General features: G+C 36.1%; 1 protein-coding gene across 2 annotated transcripts; it reads right to left on the bottom strand.

The window, feature by feature from the left end:
- LOC140765178 (prolyl 4-hydroxylase 1) lies at positions 1-23028 on the bottom strand. Of its 2 annotated transcripts, XM_073104128.1 has the most exons (11): positions 22789-23026; positions 22052-22099; positions 20157-20209; positions 18935-19000; positions 9871-9945; positions 8780-8854; positions 2619-2689; positions 2485-2536; positions 2325-2414; positions 411-503; positions 2-290 (listed from the first exon to the last, which is right to left on the bottom strand). In XM_073104128.1, exons 1-11 carry the CDS (start codon positions 22847-22849, stop codon positions 183-185), a joined length of 792 nt encoding a protein of 263 aa, XP_072960229.1. In that variant the 5' UTR covers positions 22850-23026; the 3' UTR covers positions 2-182. The 2 variants fall into 2 exon arrangements, with proteins under 2 accessions (XP_072960234.1, XP_072960229.1); XM_073104133.1 differs by lacking the exon at positions 18935-19000 and having other exon boundaries at positions 1-290; positions 22789-23028.
- Between the last annotated feature and the right edge of the window lie 3996 nt (positions 23029-27024).

Raw genomic sequence — 27024 nt, 5'->3', positions numbered from 1 at the left:
ACTCCATCGAATAATGTAAAATGTTCACTCTATGCCAATCGAGGTTCTGAACTGTTGTAGAATAACAATAAGGTTACATTATAAATACAACACTAATCTGCATTAGAATGTATAACCTTCTGATCTATAATATGAAGGAAGAATTACAAAGATTAGCTGGTATGGAAAAGAATAGATATCAATCAAAATGTAGTCTTTTGCCTCATCCATTTTGTGGCTGACCATTTCTCTCCTTTCAAAACTGCACATCCACCATGTATACTTTTTGGGTCTGATTCACCATTTAATCCCTGAAAGAATTTCATAATTGTATCAGGGAACTTTTTTTTTTTAGTTTTATTATAATTCTTATACTTAATGGTAGTAGCAACTGGGAGAGTGTTTCTAAGACATAAGACAAGAACTCTGACCATGCTCCAGAAGAGCACTGCATCCCCTTTAGTAGGCTTTACGCACAGCCCTTTCACCATCTTTCCTCCACAACTGCATTCACCATTTCCAGCCTAGAATCGAGAAGATGACAGGAAAATCAGGAGACAGATAAAATAAAAGAAAGAAAGAAGACAAAAGAAAAGCGATGCAACAATAATGACTTCAAAAGAATGAAAGTTCTCTTAACCTTCAATGCAATTCATTCATTGCTACATCAATTAAATATTTTAGAGTATAAATATTGCTTACATTGAGATATTGAGATTGTTTTTCATCTGGCAATACAATTATTTGTGACTTAGATAGAAAGGAAAGTTACCAGAAGTTATCTAATTTCTCTTTACGTAGTCAGCTCTCATAACTTCACTAAAAGAATAGCTGCACCTGACTCTTACGAGCTCAAAGGAACCAGTAAGGTGAGGCACTTATACCTGTCAATTGGTGCTCACAAATTTCTTATCTGCCAAGCCAAAATTTTTGCAACATTTTTCTCTTCAGAAATAGATGGAAATATGGAATCCTAGTTCAATTGTGAAGCGCGCCTGACCTACCAAAGCGGATTTGGCCAACAGGGTGTACAGAACTTTGCAACATTTGACTTCGGCAAATCAGTATCAATTTAAAGAGGGTTGATAGAGAAGGTGCTCACTAGTGGCAAATTTAAAACTTTTCTGCTGGTACCTTGTGAACTTTGAGAACCCATTATTTGGTGGGAGAAGGGCCGGATGATGATTTAGAAATATTGGTGGTTGTTTAGAAAATTATGTTACTGAAAAATATGGTTGAGGCATTCAAGAAATGTTTCAAGCATGACTGCATGAGAAAATTGGGGAAACTCATAATTAAAAATAAAAGAAAGAAGAAAAAAGAATTGAGCATACACAAGAATGCGCCATACAGTTGAATATGCAGTGGGAGGAAAATGCGTTTCAATGCTAGTTCAGAGTAGAAAATTCAATAAATAAATATGAGCGATGCAATCAATTCAAAACAACCTACTAGATTAAAATCAAGTCCTTATCACTAAATTAATTGGAACTAAAGGAACCTATCATCAATGAGGTACTAAAAGCAAGAACATATGCACACACACATCCACAAAAAAAAGAAGGAAAGAAAAGGAAAAATTGAAACATAACAATAACCAACACTATTTTCCCAAGCAAATATATTTAATTTTTGAACACCGGTAGTACAAGTAGACTCTGACTTCTTATATCACTGGATCGCAGCAGATATAATATATGAAAGATTTATCCATGGAAGAACATAACATCATGCAGAAAGAGGGGAGGTAACAGAATATTAGAGACAATTCTTCAACAAAAAAAAACAAGAATTTTTTTGTAACAAATAATCCAAGTGAACCATTGAAGAGCTCAAAGCTTCTAAATTATATCAGATTCCAAAAGGAGGTGTAGATTAGCTATGAGGAAAGTCTTGACTAAATCTTGATCACCGTTTTAGGAAAGTGAGGTACAAGATGGTTGGCGAAGTTCTTTTGTCTACCCATCAAGGATTTGACTGAGGGGATGCTCTGAGGTTATAAATGAGGATGTTTTAGATATTTCTACAGATTGGGCATCTAAGTCAGATTTTTTTTAAAAAAAAAAAAGATGTCTAAGTCAGATGTTAAAGAAGAAAATTGTGTCATATATGATCTACAAGAATCTGGTAGATACATTAAAAGCTGAGTGATACAAAAGTACAGAATGTCGAATAGCAAGTTAATCATACTTCATCAATAGAAGCAATCATGAAAATTGGACTAATTTATAACAAGCAAGAACTAGCCAGAATAATTATGCTTATCAAGTAGAAAAGGAAGCAACTGACAACATTCCAATATGACATTTACGACTAGTATATGGTATTCTAGAGACTGTACTAACCATAGGAAAGAAAGTTTCACCGCCTTCAACATTGTCACTTAAATACATGAGCATTGTTGCTATCCGCTGCCCTCCTCTCTTCAAGTTAAACTGCAGGCAGAGTTCCATATCAGCATACTGAATTTAAATACAAGAGCATAAAATGTAGAAGAAAACTTACAGTGTCAGCAAAGTAATCATGATGTGGTCTGTAATATTGGCTTGGTTCATACCTGTAACTTACTAGGTATTAGCTTCATAGAGTCAACTTGAGCTTATAGTTCTAGTCTACGAGAAGCAAAGTTCAGAATTTACCGCAGTACTTGAATGAGCTCCCCATTTTCCGGAGGTATTTGAGAAAATACAGAAATTCGTTTCTCAATAGCCTGGTAGAAAGAAACAAAGAAGCTGTTGCAATGTCACTGTGATCAGCACACAATCTCTAGGATTTTCTTTTGATAGGTATAGATAGTACTTCTAAAATGGTACAGATTGGATTATATTCTGGGTCTTCAATAGAGAACATTGATCATGCTGACACAGTGGAAGCAGATTGATGTTGTCAAAGCTAGAAATATCTGGAATCCTTGTAAGTTCCCAACTAAATCTAGCAACAATGACAGCTCTGCTCTAAATTTCCTGAAACCCTGCCTAACATTCTGTTCTCAACTTGAAAGAGGCACCAATGAGAAACATATCCAGACAAAAGCTGCCAAGGGATTAAAGTGAAACTACAGCTGCAATTTCAATATAAAGAAAGAGATGCTTCAATTGTTTTCCTCCCTTATGTTCATCGTAATAAATTCTTCCTCAATTTGGTAGGAACAAAATGGTATCAATTTACTTCAAGAAGAAATATCATTCCTGTAGCAAATAATGATCCAAGGTAAGTGCCATGTCTTGGGATGTTCCACCGGCTTATCGGCCGAGTTTTATTGACACAAGGTACATGGCATAACCAAGGGGCCTTTGTTTTGCTAGAATGCCCTTGTTACTTTGTATCATGACTACACTGGGTGTCAAAAACTAAAGATGGCCATACCATAGGCACGGATCGTGCCGACCACTGGTCAGCATGGGACATGAGGCACGGCACTTACCAGCCATGCCACAAAAGAGGGAAATAAAAAGAGAAGGGAGGTTACTCACATTCACTCTTCGACCTTATTGTCTCCACTCGCCGCTCGCTACCGACCTTATCATCACCCGTTGAGGTTGGTAGCAACAGAAAGATCTATGGTCGTGACGATGGCAAGCGGATCATTGATAGGATGGGTGTTGTGCGGTACCCCCTTTGCCACATGCCAGTACACCGTCAGCATAACCATTGTTGCCCAAAACTACATCTATCATATCAAGCAATTTCAATACTTTAATTCTCTTTGTTTACAATAATGGAATCCTCTCTTTGTTACGATTGCAACAAACCTATTGAAGCCAAATGAATTCGTGGAAGAAATATATAAATGCTATAGAACATATGTCCCTGTTTCACAAAGTGGGATATAGGGTTTCTCCGAGTTAAACTCGGCTATCCCAAAAATTAGTGCCAAGCAGGTGCTATTTTTATTATCAGAAAGTCGCTTTGTTAGGATAGAGGGCCTGCTTGTTGGGACAAAAATAAAAAGATAAACAGGGATTTTGGATTAACATTATCCTAGGTTTTGGTTGAGATAAGAAATGGGTTATCTCACTCTTTTATCCCAAAGAAAAAATAGCCAATTTGCCCTTATAATATATTATAATGACTAATCTTTATCCCAATTTAGATTCAGGTACCCACATTATAATGTGACTATAATATACTTATTAATATATTAGAAAATGTTTGTAGTAAAAATGTTTAATATGGAATGTTCATTTGTGATATTATTTGTGATGATATTTATATATTGTATTAAAATATGGTGAATTTTAAACGTATTTTCCATATTTCTCAAAAAAATATATTTACATTAAACTAGGAAAAGGGCAATACGTTCAATTTGATCATTTTTATCTCTTGTCTCAACCATCAAAACCAAAAACCATTCTTATCATATATTTTCTCTAACATTTGTCCCAAATTTTTCAACCAACCATGTAAAAAAAAATTGGGATAAAAACTACCTTTATCTTGAGATAAGTTTTCATTTTATTCCTGTTAACTCATCGACTACTCTAAAAAATAAAGTTACTAGAGAATGATGATTTTTATATTTTATATTTTTACATTGCCCCCTCACTTCTAGGTTGAGACATTCTGATAAGCTTAAGAAGTGAATATAATTTAAACATGTAGAGGTTTTATATTTTAAATAGCAGATGAGTTTGATAGGATTCAAACTCAAGACTTCTGCTCTGATATTATTTAACTTACCAGTTTCTCTAAAAACTTAGATGTTAAATAATAGTAATTTTATATTTTATATTATAACAATCCCTATCCCAATTTTTTCTTATCAAATTGCCAAATAAGCCCTATAATTAATGCCACCAACAAACAACAAAGATTCCGGAGGCGACATAACTTATAGTGAACAACGATAGAAGTCTGCCATCAAATAACCATAAACAAACAAGGGAATTTGAAGTTATCAGATCCAAAAGGACTCCATTTGCAATGCAGTGGCAATGGATTATATATTCCAAAAGGACTCCATAGCAACAAAAATGCTCCTACAGCAATAACGGAAAAACAGACTGGAGGTAGCATCACTTGCTGCTGCAGAAGTAGGTGGCACATCAAGCAAATAAGCCTGCCTAACTTGTGGCCAGCATGCAATGATATAGCCTTGATAACAGTGGCAAGTATGGCAATTTCTAATTCAACAAGACAACTCAACACGTCAATCTGATACAAACCAGAGATCTTCAAATTTATCTTTGTTTATCTTAAAAGGCTCACCGACCTAACGTCATTTTAGGTGGGTATGCTCATGTTGTACAATCAATAATTTATCCTTATTCAACATATACAAGTTAAATGGGTTGTGCCCAGGGTTGACATGGCCAAGTGCATGATAGTTACATCATTGACAGGTATGTGTGATTCTATTGTATTTATTAGATTATTAACTTAATGCAAATTATAGATTTTATTAGTTTCAGTTTAGACTTACACGAACTATTGATAACTTGATAGTTGATATACAGGTTAAAGAAATGAACCCATGTAATCCAATACAATTGCCACCAATAGATGGCGGCAAATCACGACCAGCTCCATAGCATGTGCCACATTGGAAAATCTTTTACCTGGATAGAAAATGACATGAGCTCTAATAATTCAGCAGAGAAATAATAAACAATATGCTTCATGGCCGAAGCCAAATGCTGTTTGGTTCTAATATATTCCTGGCTCTTGCTATATTAGCTTGTCTCTTCTATAGGGAGAAGGCACAGGAAACTGCTTAAGTTAATAGATTGGTCTTGTACAACTACTTGGGACACATGCAGCTTGCTACATTCAATGAGCTAGGCCAAATCTCTTAGCGCCCGTTTGCTTTAGAATTCTCTTTTTCCCTATTCTAGAGAAACACTACTCTAAATTAGAAAGCAAACATCAAATTATTCTTACTCTAAATTAGAAACACTATTTAAATTATTTCACACATAAGTCTAATTATATTTTACCTTTGATTTGATCAAAGTTATTTTAAAATCATCTCTCCTCTCCTTACCACCCACATATCTCATTGCACAAATCAAAAGTTCCCCCTCAATTTTTTCATCTATCTCCTCTCTCCTACCATCCATCTATCTCATTACATGCTTAAAAGTATATATTGCATATCTATAAGAAATGAGAACATTTGAACTTCTTTGAAGATTTTTTGATTGTTGCTACCACGTTCATATTTGAAACAAGTACCTATTGTAAGAATCAGAAAAAAAATAAAATAAAATAAAATAAAATAAAATTTAGGGGTTGAGAGAGAGGAGGGTGCACGTGCAACCCCTCCCCTCTCCCTCTCCGGCACGCGACGAGGCGCAGGGAGAAATCACGCCTAATCCAGATCGGATTAGATCTGGATTTTTCTGTTAATCTATAAATTAAAACCCTAATCCCCTCTCTCTCTCTGCTTAACCATCTCAGCCCCCCCTTCTCTCTCTTCTTCTTCCCCTCTTTCGTTTTCTTATTTGCTCTCACCGTCGAAGTCGTCGCTGTGGAATCGGATCGCCGGAGCGCCGCCGAAGCAATCAAAGAACACCATATGACTCGTTGGTAAGCCCTCCCCCACCCATAAATTTTAATTAAAGTTTAATAGGGTAAATCGAAAATACCTAATTTGGGATGTCAGCTTCACCGGCGAATCAGGCCGGCCGGCGGCTTTGGGTCGCAGCCGCTCCGTCTGGAAGGGTCTTGCTGTTGGCCTCGTGCCGTGGGCGTTCACCGTTGGAGCCCTCATGGCTCCGGTCGCCATCGGTCTTGGGATTGACCACCGTTCGCGGGTTCTCCTCCACCTCGCGAGGACGGCGGCACCGTGTGGGTGTTGGGGAGCTGAGGGTGCGGCCGACGAACCGCCGCCGTAGTGGCCGCCAACGTTTTCCTCTTTCTCTTGTCCTCTCTCTTTTCCTCTCTCTCTTTTCCTCTCTCTCTCTCTCCAGCTTGGAGAAGACAGACTCGGGCAACCCGAGTCTGGCCTTCTCCTATTAGGTTGTTGGATTCGGGTCGGGTTGGATCCGAATCCAAGGAACTCAACCCGAACCAATTTAAATTGGATGGGCTGCAGGCTAACCCGCAGCCCAATCCATTTTCTTGGCTGGGCCTTGGCCCAGCCCAATTAGCTTCATTTTTTGGAATAGGCCAGGCCAACAGTAGCCCAGCCCAATCCAATGGGTAAATTAAACTCATTTTAGTTCTTTTTAGTTTTTAAATTTTAAAAATATTGATACAATTCAAATTAAAAAATTTATTATTATTTATTATTTAATGAGGTGATTTTTAGTACGTGAGCTAGAGATTTGAGATTTCGGTTGTCTTGCCTAGACTCAGGTGAGTCGGTTGACTCACATATTTATTTTATTATATTTCGTACCTTTGTTAGACCATGTAAATTTTCTGTGTGCAAATTATTTATTTCACTCTTACGTGCAAAAATTTAATTGTTACAATTTCTGTGTGCAAATCTATTTATTTCATCCGTACGTGCGAAAATTTAATTGTTATATTTTTAGTGTGTATTTAATCATTATACTCAGTGCATCACCATACTTCGTGCAAATATTGAAATTTGTGAAAAGAAAAAATAAATGAGACTAGTATTGGTACGACTTAGAGAACAGTCCTTAGATGAATGAGAAATTTCCTAGGTGACTCTAATTTCTCTCAACGGTTAGTGAAAATAACAGAATGTGTTGATCACATATTAATACCATCTGATGACCCTAATCGGATCAGCTATGAAGAAAAGTCTCGAGCGTCATCTCGATGTGACTTCTAGTTGATGTGGATCCACAGGGTTTAGACCCATTGAGACATATGACAGTATAAATATTGAAAAGATGTTAATATGTTGAAACCGTGTAAAGTTACAAATTGCAACTCTCTCTATTGTTATCATTGTTATTATTTAAAGAGCATGCCTATTGCATATTGTTATGGATATTATTGCTTTTAGTTTAATTTTATTTAGCATTAATATGATTTAAAATTTATTTGGTTTCGAGTGAATTCCACTCACTGAGCTATAGTTATTGGCTCATGGATTCTTTTTTTTGTATTTATTTATCTATCTCAGATAATAGTCAGTGGAGCAACTGAGCGAGATGTACCCGGACTTCACCTCCACTTAGGATTCACCTATTTACTTTTCTGCTCTTTTGGATTTTATGCTTTAAATTAGAAGTTCTATTTATTTAGTTAGAGACTCAAAAACATTAACATTATTTTATGTTTATTACAATTAGTTTTAAATTTAATAATGCAGATTTTTATTTTATTTATTTATTTTGCCATTGTACACGTAGAAAGTATTAATAAGGCTTCGTGTATCTCAAACATATTGAGATGCATGGCCGGTCATGATTCCTATTTCGGGTCGTGACAACTATCTCAAAGGGCACTAAGACATATTAATTTGATCTCGAGGGTCACTAAGATTAGATTGATCAATCACAGAAAGCAATTCATCGTAAGTTCTCACGAGCAAGAGAACTTTTGATATAGTTATAAAATTCAACGGATGATCTGTAAGTGGTTCTTATATTTGCACGATATTAGTTGTTCTATAGCAGTATAAAATGTTTGCGTGCACCTCTGAACGGTTAAAAGAAAAATAAGAAAAGCCCTGTGAGTCTTTAAGAATTGTAAGCTAACCAATGCTCATTCTTCATAATTCATAACTCTATATAACTTCCAGTTAATGTCATTGTGTAAATTATGACTAAGTATGTCGGTGCAACGACAATGTGAAAAGAACATCTTGAGTATGATTAAAATCAGTCTTGCAAACCAATGGGAAAAACTGCAATTAGCAAACAATGTAACCAACCTGCACAATTGGAAACTTTCTCTCATCATTATTCAGAAACATGCCAGAACTTGTTCGAACTTCACTTTTGAAACCCTGGAGGAAGTACAGAAAAGTTGGTGCAAAGATATCAAGAAGTTTAGGATTTTCCAGAACAATAAATAATGGCAAAAGTATTGCTAATGGGCTTCTTCCGGTCCACTTCAGATAGAAAGTCAAATAGCAATGACATATTTTCCAGGATACTTGCTACCAACATAGGATTGTGGGCTAGTTCAAAATAGTGCGCTCAACCAACAAAAATTGAAACATCATTGATATGTCAACACAAACTTGTTAAAAGTAATGATTAAGGTTGTTTACAAGTTACTTGATTAATTACTTCTGACTAGTTGGACAGATAATAAAGTTGACGAAATTCAGTTCAGAATAGTATTAGTGGAAGCTTGGTATCCACATGTCCTAGTTGCATGCGGGCATATGAGCGTCATAATTAGTATAAAACAATAAATAAGGGAGCCATTGTGCACAAGGCCCAACCGTTATTGGTTTTGAGATACGAAAGATGTACTCCTTGCCCCAATTGATGGAGGGGTTGTTTCTCTGACTTGGATCTGTGACATCAGAGTGCATTTTGAGAAGCCTTACCATAACATTAGGCGAATCCCTTTGAAAGTCCTAATAAAAACCGTGGTAGGTAAATTGTAATAGAACTCTAAACTCACTTTCCATCCTTATACAAGAATTCCAACCAAAATTGCAAATAATAGTGAATTGAATGAAACTAACAAGATGCTAACCATCTAGATCTATAAGGAGCTAGAACAACAAAAATCATTTGAGTCCCAGTTTGGACATTTTAAATAAGAACATAATAAAGGAAGACAGGATGCATACAGAACTGGTCTGACTTAGGTTACATATAGACTACAATAATAAAGAAAAAAAAGGCATTGCTCTACGTCCCAGCAATTTAGGTCTTATACTTTTCTTCTCCACAAGTTAGTCTATAAATGGTTCCATCCTCCATGTCAAAGGCATTGTTAATAACTAAGGCCTATTACGAGAGAAATGCAGATATCAATCTAAGTGTTTGGTAAATACAAACTTGCCTTTCCTGTCTTGGTATCTACCACGGTGGAAACTTGGAGACGTGGTCTAGCAATTGCTTTGAGAGTATCACATTCCTGCAAATATGCTCAGGACTTGATCATTTCAGAAGATCTTTTGCAGATTGCGCATTACTAACAAAATTGCTTCATTACATGAATACTGCTAAGAGAATTATGCTTGAAATGAACTTCAGAGTGGAATTTTAAAATCAAGATTAGAAAATTTTAAAACTAAGATATCAACAGTGCACATCAGGTAGAAAAAAAGTTAAATTCTTCACTAATGAGAAACGTTGGTTTTGTGCTAGACTTTTTCATGTTTAACATATGGGATAATATCTCTCTTTAGCTAACTCCATAATTATCTGCAATCCAATGGATAATGCTATGAGTACTGAAGGGCAATATTTGAAGATCATAGAAGTGATTTGAATCCATTTAATAAGGAATTTCATGTGGGTTCAAATTTTATTTGTAGCTTCTCACTAACCAATCATATGCTTTTTCTCACTCCATTTTTTATCATAATATAAGGAATTTTCATTTATATTCTATATAGGATCTATTTCCTGGATAACAAATGATTATAAGAAATACATTTATCCACTGGAGGTAGTGTGTTCAGTACTTATCAAGATCGAAAGGAAATTCCTATTTTAATTTACTCGCATTTACCTAGTAATCTATAAATGACATTATACAGAGCTAGATATTAGTCAGTAGAAAAGTAACCTAGAAGGGTTCAACCTCTTCAAGGTATGAGATATGAAGGTATTGCCCCATTGAAAAAAGAAATACTATGGTTACAAACAGTTCTACAAACTGTTTACAAATTCTCTCTCTCCATTTCACATGCACCTCCATCTACTTGCAGGTAAAGTTACATCTATATTGTATAATGTTTGTAGTATTTGTTGGAAAGGCTTTTCCCTTCTTTCCTTTTATTTTGAAGAAAAAGCTCTTGCCCTGTTTCATTGAAACTTAAAACAGGTAGTCCTATACAATACAGGGACCAGTAGAAGAATGTCAGTAGTACAAACCATACCCTGATCACTAACAAGCAAAACACAGCATAACAGAAGGCCAAAAACCTAACCCAGCCTCCAAAACAGTAAACAGAGAAAGTTATACAAAGTTACAACCCAACCAACCAAAAGATCTAAACAGAGGTCACACAACACAAGCCTTGAAACCAAACAACTGGAGAAAGTTAGCGTAGACACAAAGATTTCCAAACATCAGCAACCCAAGTCACCACTCCGGTAATCATTGTCTAAAATGACTGGTTCCTTTATATCACCACCATGGATAATTTTCCTAGCCTTGCTCCTGGGCTCCTCCCTGTGTATTTGTCTAGCACAAGAAAACTGATTTAATGCTTGAGATAAACTCTCTCCATGCCTTCTCTTTTTGCTGAAAAGTTCTTAATTTCTTTCCAACCAAACAGCCAAAGCACTGCAGGCTGCAACAACACATGTTCCACCAGGCTTTACCATCTTTGTTTTCCCACCTGCCTTTCCAATCAAACAGCTCTATGACAAACTTGTGCAGAGTCTGATGTTTAAATGCAGTTTTCATCCACTGGTAAGCCTGTCTAGCATGTAAACAGTTCAAAAATAAGTGCTTGACAGTTTCTTCCTTACAACAGAATGCACAAGAGGTATTTCCAGACCAACCCCCTCTTCACCAAATTATCTCTAGTTAGTGTTCTGGTATTGCAAGCTAGCCATAGGAATGCTCTGACCTTTTAAGGGATTTTAATCTTCCAAATACCAGTTAAAATCTTTGATAATTGCACCCATTGCTTAGAAATTTATATATGAATTTCACTGTATATATGCCATCCTTATTAAACCTCCAGCACACACCATCCCTAATTCCCAACAACCTAAATGTTATTCTTCACATAGTTGATCATGTTCTGCTCCTTTGCCAGCAGCCTATCATCCGAGGATCTTTTGTAATTCACATCGCACTCTACCCCCCCATTCCAAACCTCAACAACTAGGCCATCCTCATTCCAAGCTACATTCTAAAGTCTAGTGAACCTCACGCCCAAGATATACTCACCAATCCAAATGTCTTTCTGGAAATTGACAGATTTGTCATTACTCAAATTCCAACTTAAGCTAGCCTTGAACACCATACCAGACTATGTAACATATCTCCAAAAAGGAGACAGTCTACTTGAGTTTTTCAATTGGAAAGCCTCTACCTTGACCATTTTATAATATCTCTACAAGACCACAATCGTCTACATCTGATTATCAGAGTTTAGCAATCTCCATCACCATGTTGCTAGTAAAGTAATATTCATCTCCTCAATATTAATAATTTTGATACCCCCAAACTCCTTTTTGCACACCCTTTGCCAATTTGCTAAGGAGTAACCATGTTTTCCCTCATAAGCCCCTTTCCACAGAAAGAGTGTCATCAGCTTAGCTATCCTCTTTCTAACCCAAATAGACTAGAAAGAGTAGAGCTCAAAACTAAATTGATCAGAATGAGTCTGCATTTCTACCTCCAAAAGATTAGAGTTTACCTTTCCAACCAGCCAACCTCTTCTTTACATTCTCAACAATAGGAAAATATGAGGCATCTAAAGAGGTATCAAATATTTTCCCAAATGTTTTAATTGAAGTCTCTAATCCAGCCAATACATACATCTATCTGTGTATATTGTCCTTGACACAGTATAGTTAGAACCATGATTCCTAGTTTCGGCCGATCCCGAGTGGGATCGGCCGAAACGGATCTATTGATTGGTTTCGGTAGGGTATCGGCCGGATCGGTAGGGTATAAACATTTAAATAATATCATTATTGTAGTGAATGATACTCTTTAATATTTAAAAATGTGTGACAAATCTAGTGAGACAGGGTCTGATTATTTCCCTACCACCAATTATCTGCCTAAGTAAATTAAAATTCTAACTATGGTTGCACATAAAGTTTGTCGACCTTTAACCTTCTTCTAACCTTCTATCTATGACCATATCAATTTTAAGATTTTTGTTAAAATCCTCTAAAATAAGATCAATACAATATGCAGCACATGACATCTAATATTCAACAATATCCTATTCCACAAGTGAACAAGGGCTTACTTCTTAGCTTCTCTCTCGGTCTCTCCCTTCTCTTCTTGTCTCTTTATTTGCCTCTCTTCCTCCCTCTCTATTTTACTGCCACAAGCATGAATTTAACTTTCTTTTATTTATTTTTTTTCTCTATTTCTTCTGTCTCCTTTCTTTTTCCTCTCTTCCTCTCTCTTCCTCCCACTCTTCCTTTATCTCACTCTACACTCTCTCATGTCTCTCTATCTCACTGCTACTGCAGCACATTTTCTGCTATGATAACAGCAATAGAGAGATAGAGTTAGCGATAGGGAGGAAGAGAGATTAGGGAAGGGGCTCACCGGAGGTTGGCAGCAGAAAGAGAGGAAGTACTAGAGAGAGAATGAGAGAAAAACAAAAACAAAAACAGTTACTCACCTGAGGGCGCCAAATCTTGATCAAAAGATGTCTCCAAGCATTGAGGTCACCGGTGAACTAATCCAACGACGATGGGTTAGGTCAAAGAGTAGAGAACAAGAGAGAAAAGAGAAAAAGATAGAGAAAAAGGAGAGGAGGGCACAAGGACGTCAATAATTGATGTCCTCAGGTTAGATATAGGTCGGATCTGACCCGAGTTCGACTAATCCTATTAATATCATGTGGGATCAGACGATACGGTCGATCTTGACACGATAAGGATCGAGTATCAGCCGAAACCAGTCTGATACTGTGGGATCAGCATATACGGTCAATCCTGACTCGATAAGGATCGGGTATTAGCCGAAACCAGTCACTAGACTGGTTTCAGCCTTGCTTTGGGATTGGCTATCCCGATCCGGCTCAAGATCGGTCAAAACTAGCTTCTATGGTATTCTGTCATTATAATATATGATTGAGAAAGAAAAATTTAAGAAGGTAGAAAATGATTATTTGATTGATTTAAATCATGTTTTTGATGAAGAATAAAATAAATTATTAGATTATAGAGATAACCTATTGTTAGATGAGGTATTAAGGAAGACTACGACAAGGCCAGAGGCTAGTACAAGTCGTTTATTATCGAAATATTGTATAGCTACTAATACAAGTGATAACCCTAATAATCCTTATAATGTACCACGTGGTGAGATCATTCCTTTTATATTTGTTTAGGGAAGTCAAGAAGACATAAGAATTGCAAACAGAAAAACTGAGGATATATATATATATACTGGCAACATCGTTATGAGGATGTTGTACTTTATGATTATGGTACATCAAGTATTTATTATTTGAAATCGTTACAAAATCCGTATGCTGGTTACTATCTTTCTCAATATCCTCAAACACAAGATTCATACTAATTATTATCTTTTCTCAAACACAATAAGATCCATTGATATGGCTAGTATAATACAATCACTTTTTGTAGCACCAGGCCCTAGACATCATTATTTATAAATTTATGGTAATTATGATGATGACGACTATAGGAATTTATGAGAGCGAGTTTGAAATTTATAAAGTTTTGAGTAAGTTAATATATTTTTTTAGTTTTTAGGGTTCATATGTGAGTAATTATTACTTTTTTATTTTTATTGTCATTTTTCTAAGTTTTTAGAAAATTTTCCTGCATTTTAAATAATATTTTAAATTTATATAATTAAAATACAGTCTGATTCGATACAAGCGACTGAAATGGCCAATATGTATCATTTTTTCAAACAACTAATCTCGATCCCAATACCAAGTTTTGGAACCTTGATTTAGATAATACCTCTAACTTTAGAAGTTAGTTTGATAAAAAGGGGTTAAGGAAAGTCTAAGGGGCAATCGCAATCTAGGTCGAAGAAGAACGACAAGTGCCAATATTGTCGCAAATTTAGGCATTACAAGAATAAATGTCCCAAATTGAAGGATGAAGGGAAGGCAAGGAAACTATTTCATTTATTATAGGAGTTGTAGATGATAGCCTAGATGGATCAGATAACCAATTTGATGACAGATAGATCTTGGGCTCAGCGTGTGCATTTCATGTGTTCTCAGTGGGATTGGTTTGCTATATATCAGAGGAGGATGAAATCTTATATAAAATGACATGTCTTGCTCCAAAGTGGACATTGGTACTATCTAGGTTAAGATATATGACAAGTTGGTTAAGACACTAGAGTTTCACTCTTCGTCGTTGTTGCCGTCATCGTCGCCGTCAACCTCGTTGTCGCCCGTCGTGTGCCAGCACAAGGTCACCGATGAAGGCGCCCATCACAGCGTTGCGGATGCCCTAGCCCTTACTAGCTCGAGAAGGAAGATGACTCGAGTGGAGCGGGTCAGCTCGATTTCGAATAAAAACTTAAGTTGTGAATTTGGGTGGAGTGAAAAGCTATCGTGATTCTTTTTACCAACCAGGGGAACTGACTTTGAATCTAACCTTTTTGAATATACCGTTGGCTTGTTTGTATGGATTCGTTGACTCTATTAGCATTGTACTGACAGATGACGAAGACTTTTGTATTTATCTTGTCGTTTTTGCTACCCACCGGTGCTTTCATTATGGATCGATCGACTTGTCACCATTGATTACTCACGCATAAGATGATTACACATGCTTGATCCCTGTAGAGAATGAAGAGGGGCCAAGGATCTTCCTCAAAGCCAAACGGAGGAGATTTGGATATGATTGACAACTCCATTCTAGTTTTGGGTGAGATAGGTCAAGGTGGCATGCCAACCGGATCCGAAACTTAAGTTTTATTCGAAATTGACTCGACCCGCTCCACTCGAGTCATCTTCCTCCTCAAGCCAATAGGGGCTAGGAAATCCGCTACGTCGTAATGGGTGCCTTCATCAGCAACTTTGGACTAGCTCTTGACGGACAATAATGAAGGTCGGCAGCAACGACAAAGAGAGAAGCATTCTTAGTCTCCCTCCTCTTTTTCTCTCCCTTTCTTGCGGCACACGTAGTGCCATGCCGGCCGGTGGTCAACATGAGTTGTGCCATGGCACAGCCATCCTTGGTTCTAAGAGTCACTAGAGGTTCTTTAGTGATTGTTGAAGAGTGACAAAGTAGATGGATTGTATTTTCTACAAGGTAGCACAGTGATTGGTTCAGCTTCAGTGTCCTAGCAAATGATTCAAACTCAGATATCAAGTTATGGAATATGCATCTAGGGCATATGAGAGCAGGGGATTAAGATACTTAGCAAGAGATAGCTATTGTATGATCGAAAGGTTGGCAAGCTTGACTTTTGTAAAAATTACGTCTTTGGCAAGCTGTGTAGTGTCAAGTTTCGCACAGCAATACACAAGACCAAGGCCACATTTGATTACATCCATTCGGACGTGTAGTGATCCTCCAGTTCCTTCGAAGGATGGTGTGAGGTATTTACTTATATCGATGATTACTCAAAGAGTGGGTGCATCCAATGAGACATAAAAGTGACTTCTTCACTATTTTTGAAAAGCGTAAACTTTGATTGAGAAGCAGACTGGGAAGAAGATCAAGCACCTACGGATAGATAATAGCTTGGAGTTTTCCAATAGCAAGTTTGATGAGTACTCCAAAGATGAGGGTATAGCATGACATTGAACAGTTAGGCACACTTCGTAGTAGAATAGGGTCATTGAATGGGTGAACCGAACTCTTATGGAAAGAGCCTTTAATGTATGCTCTCAAATGCTCGGTTGTCCAAAGATTTTTGAGATAAGGCGGTCAAAATGTCATGTTAATTAGTAAAACACTCTCTTAATACAACAATTTTTGAGGTATGGTCTGGTGCTCCCATTGATTATTCAAATCCTAAAGTATTTAGCTGTGTGCTCCCATTGATTATTCAAATCTTAGAGTATTTAATTGTCATACTTACTATAATGTTAATAATTGGAAAGAGCCTAGCGTAAAGATATAAATTTTCCTTGGATATACCATGGGGTATAGGGATATATATTATGATGTCTAGATATGAAAAAGGTTGTAATCAATAGGAATGTTATTTTTCATGAATCTATTAAGCTTCACTCGACAAAGTAGATTGTTGTATCTATGAGAAACAAGAGAGGTGTTGTCAAAAAGGTGAAGTTAGATATTGAGGCTACTTAAAGGATGTCATCTAGTGTTTCAAATCAACCAACTTTAGAAAAAACATGTCTCAGTTTCCAAATCAAATTTTCATGAAGACCAGAATGACAGTGTGGTAGTTGGCAGGCCAAGAAGGCAGTTTAGGGAACTGCACCTATATGGATATGTAGACTTAGTAACTTTCGTGCTCAATTTGGTAGAAGAGATTGAAGTGCAGGAGCCGTCCACCTACACAGGCTATTAGAGGATTAGAGTTTGCACAACAGATTCTTGTGATAAATGAGGAGGTCAAGTCCATCTACAAGAATCAGACATGACAACCAGTGAAGTTACTTATTGATCTAAGTCAATTGGCTATAATGAGTCTTCAAGAGGAAGGAAGAGATCCCTGAGATTGGGGATGCAAGATATAAGGCACATTTGATCGCTAAGGACTATCGCTAGAGAGATGACATCAACTTAAGTTTTCACTAATATTGTGAAGCATAGCTTTATACATGTCTTGTTTGCCATGGTTTGCTCATTTTAATTAAGTGCAGGAAAAACTTGACATGAAGACTAATTTTCTACACTGTGAGTTGGAGGAAAATATTTACATAAAACAACCGGAATGCTTTGAAATTAAAGGCGAGGATCACGTTTGTAAATTGAAGAGATCGTCGTACAGCTTGAAACAGTCACCGAGGTAGTGGTACAAAAGGTTTGACAGCTTTATGCTTATGCAAGACGACTCTAGGAGTAACTATGACAGTCTTGTGTACTACAGGAGGTTGTTAGACAATTCTTATATCTATTTGCTTCTCTATGTTAATGACATGCTCATAGCCATGAAGGACAATAAAATATTGAGCATAAGTTGAGTGCAGAGTTTGAGATAAAAAACTTGGGTATGTGCAACAAAGAAGATTTTGGGTATGAAGATTCGAAGGAATACCAAAGAGGGAAAATTATACTTGTCAATTGTCATAGAACAAGTATGTTGAGCACATGCTTGAACGTGACTACTATGCTTGCAATTCATTTCAAGCTTTTGGCGGCATTATCACTTAAAACTGAGAGAGGAAGAGTATATGTCATAGATTTCTTACTCAAATGTTGTTGGCAATTTAATGTATGCCATGGTCTGTACCGTCCAAACATTTCACAAGAGGTCAGTGTTGTTAGCAGCTACATAGCTAATCCAAGCAAGATGCATTGGTAGGCAGTGAAGTAGATGCATAGGTTGATTTGGTATTTGACAGGGATAGCAATCTGAGTTCTACACTCCTTGGTTATATTGACTCAGATTTTACGGATGATTTGGACGGGGGGAGGTCTTTGACAGGTTATTGTTTTACTCTCTCCGATGGAGCTATTAGACGGAAAGCATTCGTTATAGGCTACAGTTTCTTTATCTACTTCCAAGACAGAGCATAACTAAAGCAGTCAAAAAAGCAATTTGGTTGAGAGGTTTGGTTTAAAGAGTTCCAGTTGTATCAAGATATCACGACCTTGTTCTATGATAATCAAAGTGCAATTAATTTGATGAAGAACGTGATGTACTATGATAATGGAACACATTAACATTTGGTATCATTTTATTTAGGAGCAAGGTTCTAAAACGCAGTATTGGGATCAAGATTGGCTATCCGGAAAACTAATACATATCGGCTATATCAGCTGTGTTGCTTGCCCATATCGGATCATACTACCTTTTAATTATATAAAATTCTAAATATTATTTAATAATATAAAAGAAATCAAAAAAATTAGAAAAATGATAAAAAAATAATAATAATTACTCACATATAAGGCCTAAAAATAAAAAAAATACATTAACTTACTTAAAACTTTGATTAATACTAAAAAAAAGAGGATGAGAGAGGGAGATACCTCCTCACTTAGAAATACTAAAACTGTTAAAGCAAGTAATATCAAATGTAAAAGGTAAATTGAGGTGCCCAAAAATATTAACATACCTCCACGCTTAGAAAATTATGGAAAAGAACTACTCTGGGGGACCAGCTGAGAACTTCAGGCTTGACCTAAGTAACCAAAATATGAAAATATCACATCCAGAAAAAGCCAAGATTGCATAAAACCATATTTTGAAGATGAAGACTTCATATTTTAATTGTGAAGTTTTAAAAATAAAAGAAAACAGAGTTTAGGAAATATGTCAAATTAGCTTATTCCAAACAATAGTGAGTCGTATGCTGAAAGAAAATATTTGGCTGATGGTCCAGATTAATAATCCAGATGAACCTTTTGACTCGTCTGAGTGCTTAAATTTCTTTGGTACTTTAATACTAAGAAGATTAACTTGCAACAAAGATCACACAGGCACAGGTGTCTCATATGGTGTACATAGATGCATAATTCATGACTGAAGGTTAAAAGACAACTGCAGTTTTCAAAAGATGTAGATGTTACCATAAGATTATTTTGACACAAAAGTTTCAGTCTTTATCTCAAAGAAGGCATGATTAACAATCAGGAAAATCTCCTATGCTTCGAGAACCTATAAGGCACTTTAATTGGGAAAAGATGGAATCTTCAGATGCTTCAGAACTAATAGTTCCAAGTATATAGATAGAAAATAATAGCATCAAGGTAACCATCCTCATTATCCTCATCACTGAAAGGGTTTCTACATGTATATCAGTAAAAAGTTTCTTATTTGATAGAAACCATAAGCCAACCAAACTGAAAATCACTAAGTCATGAATGCAGACAATTTTTGTTTATAAGAAATTATTGTTCTTACTACAAGAGATTCTCTTGATAAATGGATAATGAAACACAATAATTAACAATTATTCAATTAGGTGAGGTACTTAAAAGAAAAGCAGGAAAGTAATGATTTAAATTATCGATAATATTTCAATATCTCTGTTGTAGCAAGCCTAGATCGTATACGTAAAACACTTTTAAATTTTAAGTCAGGATTTTTCACCAGATAAATCAAGGAATGTCTAGATAAAATTGGTATTATATTAAATTTCATCCAGATAAGTTTGAGTTTTTCTACAACCAAGATAAGTTTTATCAAGAAGACATTGACACAAGAATATCTTAAGGATGTCATTCTAACTCAATGAAGGAATTCAAATTCACCAATAATGTTACATAGTAAGCTAGTAACTAACTGGATCAAGTAAAAGCAGAGAATAAATTTGCATAGTCTAAAACCAAACGTACATATCCAAGGCGAAGTGTGGTTGCCTCATTGTCATTCTCCCAATGCAATATGCCTGCAAGTGATAACTAACTTAGAAGCATTAAAGTTTACTGCAGTTCCATCAAATGGAACAGAACAAGTCTTGCTCATTTTCAGGAAAGCCAGTTCTTGGAGAAAGGTTCCTCATGGTAAAATTTAGAACTAAAATTTGCATTCGAACCACAACAAGTTCATATAGGTCATAAGATTAACGACAAGTGAACTTGTTCAAATCAACACCATCACCCAAGCTTCTAAGTTCTGACCAACAATCTGTAAAAGGCCAGAAGAGAACTAACAGATGAGAAGGCTTCATGAATTGAAAAATGATAATTACAATATTTTGTAATCAGCTTTCAACTTGACAGTATAAATTGAAACTGAATTGCTGGCTAAAGAAAACTCAAGAAAGACAAATAATATCCTTCCAAATGGTTCTCTGGAAAGGCTTATCTTAACTTTAGGAAATTGACTTGGTCTCTGGGACACTAATAAGTAGAGAGAAATGCTAAAAATGCAAACTCACTAAAGAGCTCCTACACCTACACCATTGACTCCTGCTACTAATAAGAGAAGAAGAACTACTCCGACTATGGTGAGAGCAAGTGGATTGGTAGCTTCTCATGTGACAGTTACAATTGATCGTTTTCCTATCTTTTACATGCTAATGCTACGAACTACCTACTGCAAACAAGACAACCTACTATACCAACTCCAGCAATTCATGCCTCAGGTCCAGACAAGGATATTGGTATAGAGAAAGGATCTCAAATCCCAAGGCAAAAATGTTGGAAAAGAGTGAAGCTAGTGCGCTTTAGCGAAAGGCTCCGTTCAGCCCGAGAAATGTAAGGCTCAGAGCAAGAGGATGGATACCAGAAGGTTGCACATCAGGTGGAGACCTTGGCTGGCTAAGTGAGCCTAACATTTAGCTTAAGCTAGAGATGCGGAAGCCAGGGTGAGCTACTTGGACTTGCAAGATGGAAGGAAATATACTCCCTTATGATCAAGACAATAGAAACAACTAGACATTTTCATATCAAATAAGTAATACAGCAATCTGATAACTAGATATTGGCTATACATCTAGACTCCTTGAACTATGACCAAGTATCACTTATACATCCTGAGGAAAAAAAAATGGTGATATTGAATGAACCCCTTGAAGGCTTGAACTATTCAAATATTTCAAAATTAACCCTTATGTTAGCCTACTGTTTACTTTTCTGTCCAAAATTGACATGTGACCATTTTTTGCCCCCATTTGTGCCGAAATTGCCCTCATCTTCCTCCACAGATTTATACTAAAGGCATTTATACTCTTTCCTTCTCAATCTTTGTTAATCTTCTCTCTTCTTCTGCCAACATTTTCCTCTCCTAATAGCTAATTACTCTCCTTCCTCTCAAACTCTCAATCTCTCTCAATTTCTACTCCTTCCTGTCCTCATATTTCTCTCATCTATCGCCAAGCTCAAACCAAAGTTTTATGGTGATATTGCTTCTAATTTCTCTTCTTCCTCTCAATCTTTCCCAATTTGTCCCCCTTCCATTCTCTATCAAACACTCTCCCTTCTCCAGCAATCCAAATGTGTATTTCATCATAGAGTAATTTTGTAATACTAGCTTTCATATTAACGACGTAACTCCTATGGAGTTTATAGTAGTTCAAAGGATCTTAATGTTACATTTTTTTTCTTCAGGGGGTATAAGACATATTATGTCATACTTCAACTGGTCTAGGTGTAATTTAGCCTTAAGTATTTGATACCAAAAAATAGTTAGTATTGCAAGTAACAGATATCTTGCAATAGTTGGTATTCTTAGTAAAAGACACTAATTTATATAAAAAAATGTAGTGTATCTGGAGAGGGTGGTGTACCAGATGGCTCCTCCAATCGGTTGATAAATGCCAATTGAAATAAAGAACCTGCAGGAATATGATAATATCATGAAGTACCTAAAGCATGATCCATGTAATAGCATCAATAACACTGAATTATTAGCAACGAAAGAGTTAAATGATTCTCATATTAAAGAGTTAAAAATAGAAGTGAACAGACTGATTCTGAACTAGTAAGTCAAAAGACATGTCAAGAACTACTAAGTATAAACACTGCCAAGTTTCCATGCCCATCTAGTAAACTAAGCGTGCATCAATTCCCTCAATTGCTTAAAAATAGGAGACAAACTATTGCCCTCTTCTCCTAATTAAACACCTACCATCATCTGAAAAGTGGGATCATCAAAAGCATAACTTGAAGACATGGGAAGATGAAACTAACAACCAATTCTCATTGTTATCGTTCTCCAATCAATTTCTTGACGAAGGACCCAGCTAAAAAAAAATCACAATTTCTTATTTTGGATATTCAAATTCCATTTCTATCAAACCCAATTGATAAAGGATGGAACTTTCCTTTACATACTCTTAAAGAGCTGCAACTCTAGTAACCATCAGATCACTCAATCCAATTCCAAAGAATCTTTTAAGTTCTAACAAACGCAATGAACTCAATGAAATGTCATAGAATAAAAAAGACCCATCTCTCCAAATTGGAAATTGTACCCAAAAATTACGGATTAAGAATCAAATTGGGTACGGGAAAGGAGACCCACCTATGATCATTCCAATGGTGACGAACGTGAGGAGCGCAAGGATGTACCGAGACCGATTCATTTCGCAGTTGAGCGTGAGGAAGACTTGGCTGGATTTAGATTTGGCGGAGGAGCTCGGAGACGTCGGATTCAAGCCAGCCGAGTGGAGAAACCCGCTTCCTACGCCGCTGGTTCCTAGTTAGTTCGGTTCGCCGTTGCGTTGGGTCTTCTTGGGACTATTAAAAGTCTAAAGAAAAATGCTAATAGTTTGTAGACCCAATTGCTCTCACTGTATGGTTTCTTCGAGGCTGTTTACCAAATAACGACCAAAATTTTCACCCTTCTTTTAAGTAAAAAAGGGCAGAAAATATGCTTATAGAATCCGGGCTATACAAGCACCGGAGATCTAGAGTTGTCGTACAAAATAAAATCACTAGGCACGTTCATTTTAGAAATAAAGGTAATTCTAAAATAAGTATTCATATTTGTTATTCTAAAAATAAGTACTTAATTCAAAAATAAAAAAATATAATAATTATTTTTGATATGATATAAAGTAAAGAAAAAGATAGTAAAAATATATTGTATTTTATGAAATTACGATAAATACTCTTTGATTTGATATAAAATAAATTGATAGGACAGATATCAAAAGTAAATTAGTAGTTGGATTAGTGTATGATATAAGATATAATTTGATGAATAGTATTTGTATTTTAGAATAGCACTATTATGATATTTAGTTGTTATTTTGAAACAAGGCTTGTATTTTAGAATAAAAAGAAATTATGTCTAAAATGAACTGGCTAAGAGGTAAAGTCATTTCCCTAATCCTCTATTCAAGCATTGTTTAGCCTTTAGCCTATAATGGCAGCCCAATTGGCTACCATATTATATTGTCTATAGACATGTATTACTTTATAATCAACATAAAAAGGGTAAAAAGGCCAAGACCATCCTATGTGTTTAAGGAACAAGGAAGCATGAAAAAATGAAGGGCAAGAGTGACTAGAAAGTGACTTGGTGGTGAAACGTGGAAAACTAGTATTTTCATAAAACACCCTTTTTTGGCTTCTTCTTGGAACACCCTTTTTGACTTACTAGTGTAATATTCTTACAAAATATCTAAGATAGATCTAAAATACCACAATAATCCAAAAAATACTAGTACACATGCCTTAATAAGCTTTTAGAAATACATGTCCTTATACAAACTTAAAACATAAAAGCTCTCGCAATGGCTAAATTCGAACTAGGAAGAAATAAAACAAGCAACTTTAAGAAAAATAAATCTACTATTCCGTGAAATCTGTATCCTCCATATTTAACTTTGAAATATATCCACTAAAATGGCGGTGAGCACACGACCCAGCAAATATAATCTAATAATAGACTATAAATAATGTGACGCATAATAAATACTAATGCATGCTGATAATTATCATCATATCGAGGTAAATATGTACAATGTAATTTTCAATAAACTTTCATTTAATCATAAGACATAAGAGTGCATAATATCATCATAACTTGAAACAACTTCTCATATCATCAGGATAACTCACAATGTGTTATAATCCACATATCAATGATGTCATAATACACATAACAAATATATCAATGATGTCATAATCCACATAACAAACATAATAATGAAGAGAAATAGTCATAGTCATCTAATGGTAATATTGCACGTACATGCCTAACGACGCTTCATATGATTAGTTATCTATGGCCATCAGATTAAGAATCTCAATCGTAGCCCTATATACTGACATCATCAACATCATCACCGCTCTAGTAAATCATTGCACATAACATAATCATTACTTGTAACTGAATCATCGCACACAATAGAATCATCGCACACAATAGAATCATCGCATATAGCAAGAAAAAGCTCACAACTCAATCAACGCCCTAACTCTGCATCATCGAGTAACGCTAGAGGTATAACCCTACCTCTCAAATATTTTTTTACTATCATCCTAAACTAGTCTCCAAATAAAACAATGTAATCACCTAAATGCTCTACAAGCTAACGACTTTAGGTGTAGATTACTAATATAATAATACTATACAATACACTCCACCCTTAACCCTGAGTTGAGATAGTAAAGGGCATTATCTAGCCAAGACTAGATTAATAACGTGCATGTGGTATCATGTCTTCTATTACCTTATAATTGATCATCAAGTTAACATCTGTCATAACTAACTAAGCATGGAGTCTATTATGAATAGAGCAATAAGTAGTAAATAATTAATAATTAAGTAGTAGTTGCTCATGCATGTAAAAGTAAGCAATAATGACAAAATAATTATCATCACAACAACTATATTACTCGTAAACTAATATAGGATCTAACTTGCCTGAAATATCTCTAGAATCTGACTAACTCTTCTCAACAATCAGGCTCCTCCTGAGTCTCGAGATTCTCTTCGCACGGTAATAGGTCTAATAATTTCTAAAATAAAATAATACATAAGAAAGATGAACTTATAGAACTAACTACGTTATTCAATAACTTTAGTTTGACTCTCTAAGCCCGGCTAAGTTTGACTTGGTCTTGCATTTATTCTTCCCTATTAATAACATTATTTTATATTAATTAAATTGGCTATTGGTAAAATTAGAATTATTCCTAGTTATAAATGTCAAAGGCATTAATAATAAAAATGCAAGGATTAATAAATTTAAACTACCTAACTTTAGTTATGTATTATCCTAATAAAAATGATTGGGAAAAATTATAGAATGATAGCTAATAAAAGAAAATAGACTGATATCAGGCTAGCCTATGGTCCACGAGTTAGGCTAGGCTCAAGAACCAGCCTTGCATTACTTAGCTGTGGAAGTGGGTTGCATGCCTATCCACAACCCACTAAATACAAGAAAGTGACTGAGCTAGCTACGAGTGTGGGCTACGTCTCACCTTGTACCCCACACAAGCTAGTGAGGGTATCAAACCCCTACCCAGCTTTACCTTCTTCTTAGAGAAGAAGACAAACGGAGAGAGATGAAGATGCTAGCAGCGATCACCGTAGCTTTGCCTTCTTCCCAAACTTGATGAGGTCAACTTGGGTTAAAGTAGCAGCTGAACCATCAGCTATAGTGGTTGACGGTGAGAAGCAAGGAACTCCATGCTCGATGGCCACGGAGGTTCTCTCTTTGGGTCAAAAGGGCTCGAAGCCCATTAATTCCAGAACTCCATGCTTGTCGCCTCCTACGTAACCCATAGTTACTAAAATATGGTACCCACAACAAAAGGGTGATGTGGGGGAGCTTCTTGGATTGATAGGCTATCGACCTGAAGTCGTCGGCCAATGAATTCCTCTAGTGAGGACAAAAATAATAAGGCTACAATTTAACTATGATTTACTAGATGAAAATTAAATTAATTATAAGAAGGGATAGGGGACTAACCTACGGACTGGATTAGGGGGTTTAGTTTGGTCCATTGGTGCTCCGATGGTCCATGGCCCTTGTTGGGTTCTTCAGTAGCACAAAAGAGAGAGAGAGGCAATAGGGAGGAGGTGGCTAGAATAAAAAATTCCTTATGTGAGGGAAGGCTAGGGGAGATCGTGGAAGGAGTGGAGTCCCTATTGTAATAGGGGAGATCGTGGAAGGAGTGGAGTCCAAACTCCACTCCAGTGAGGTGGGATTCGATCCACCTCTTGTAACAGATTGCGAGAGATTGAGAGAGGGTTGAGGGGAGATAGCGCACGTGATTGGCGTGCACGCTGCATGTGGGGAAGAGTGCACGTGCTTAGCCTGTGCACTGAATTTTTTTAGGGTTGTTACATTACTCCCAACAAAATAAAAATTTTGTCCTCGAAATTACATACCTAAGTTACTAAGTAATTGTAAATAAGTGAACCGGACCTCCTGTTCAAGCTCCCAAGTAACTTCCTCTACACTATGGTTCTGCTAAAGAACTTTGACTAATGGTACACTCCTCCTCCAAAGCATCTTCACACATCTACTAATAATTTGAAACTAGCTGCTCTTCATAGGACAATTTTTTCTTTAGCTGAATAGATTTATCTTTAACACATGGGAGGGATCATGCAAATTTTTTTTTAATACTAACACATGGAAAACATTATCAATTTAAGACAACTTTGAAAGCAGATCCACACAATATACAACTGAACCCATCCACTCCAATATCTCATAAGGACCAATGTATTAAGGGCTCAATTTGCCTTCCTCCCAAATCGGACTACTCCTTTTTAGGGTGAGACCTTGAGGAA

The sequence above is a fragment of the Typha angustifolia genome, chromosome 1, assembly GCF_048772165.1.
Source record: "Typha angustifolia cultivar Huaian chromosome 1, ASM4877216v1, whole genome shotgun sequence".
Taxonomy (NCBI): Eukaryota; Viridiplantae; Streptophyta; class Magnoliopsida; order Poales; family Typhaceae; genus Typha; species Typha angustifolia.
Note: the sequence above shows the minus strand (reverse complement) of the source record. Positions and strands in the feature narration are given on the sequence as shown.

What these genes read in the sequence shown, in the direction of transcription:
- LOC140765178 (XM_073104128.1), bottom strand. Translation starts at nt 22,849, where the DNA reads ATGAATCGGTCTCGGTACATCCTTGCGCTCCTCACGTTCGTCACCATT. An exon ending in CACCATTGGAATGATCATAG is followed by an intron (nt 22,100 to 22,788) that starts GTGGGTCTCCTT and finishes ATATTCCTGCAG; the next exon opens with GTTCTTTATTTCAATTGGCA. An exon ending in CAGTGCTCTTCTGGAGCATG is followed by an intron (nt 291 to 410) that starts GTCAGAGTTCTT and finishes AAATTCTTTCAG; the next exon opens with GGATTAAATGGTGAATCAGA.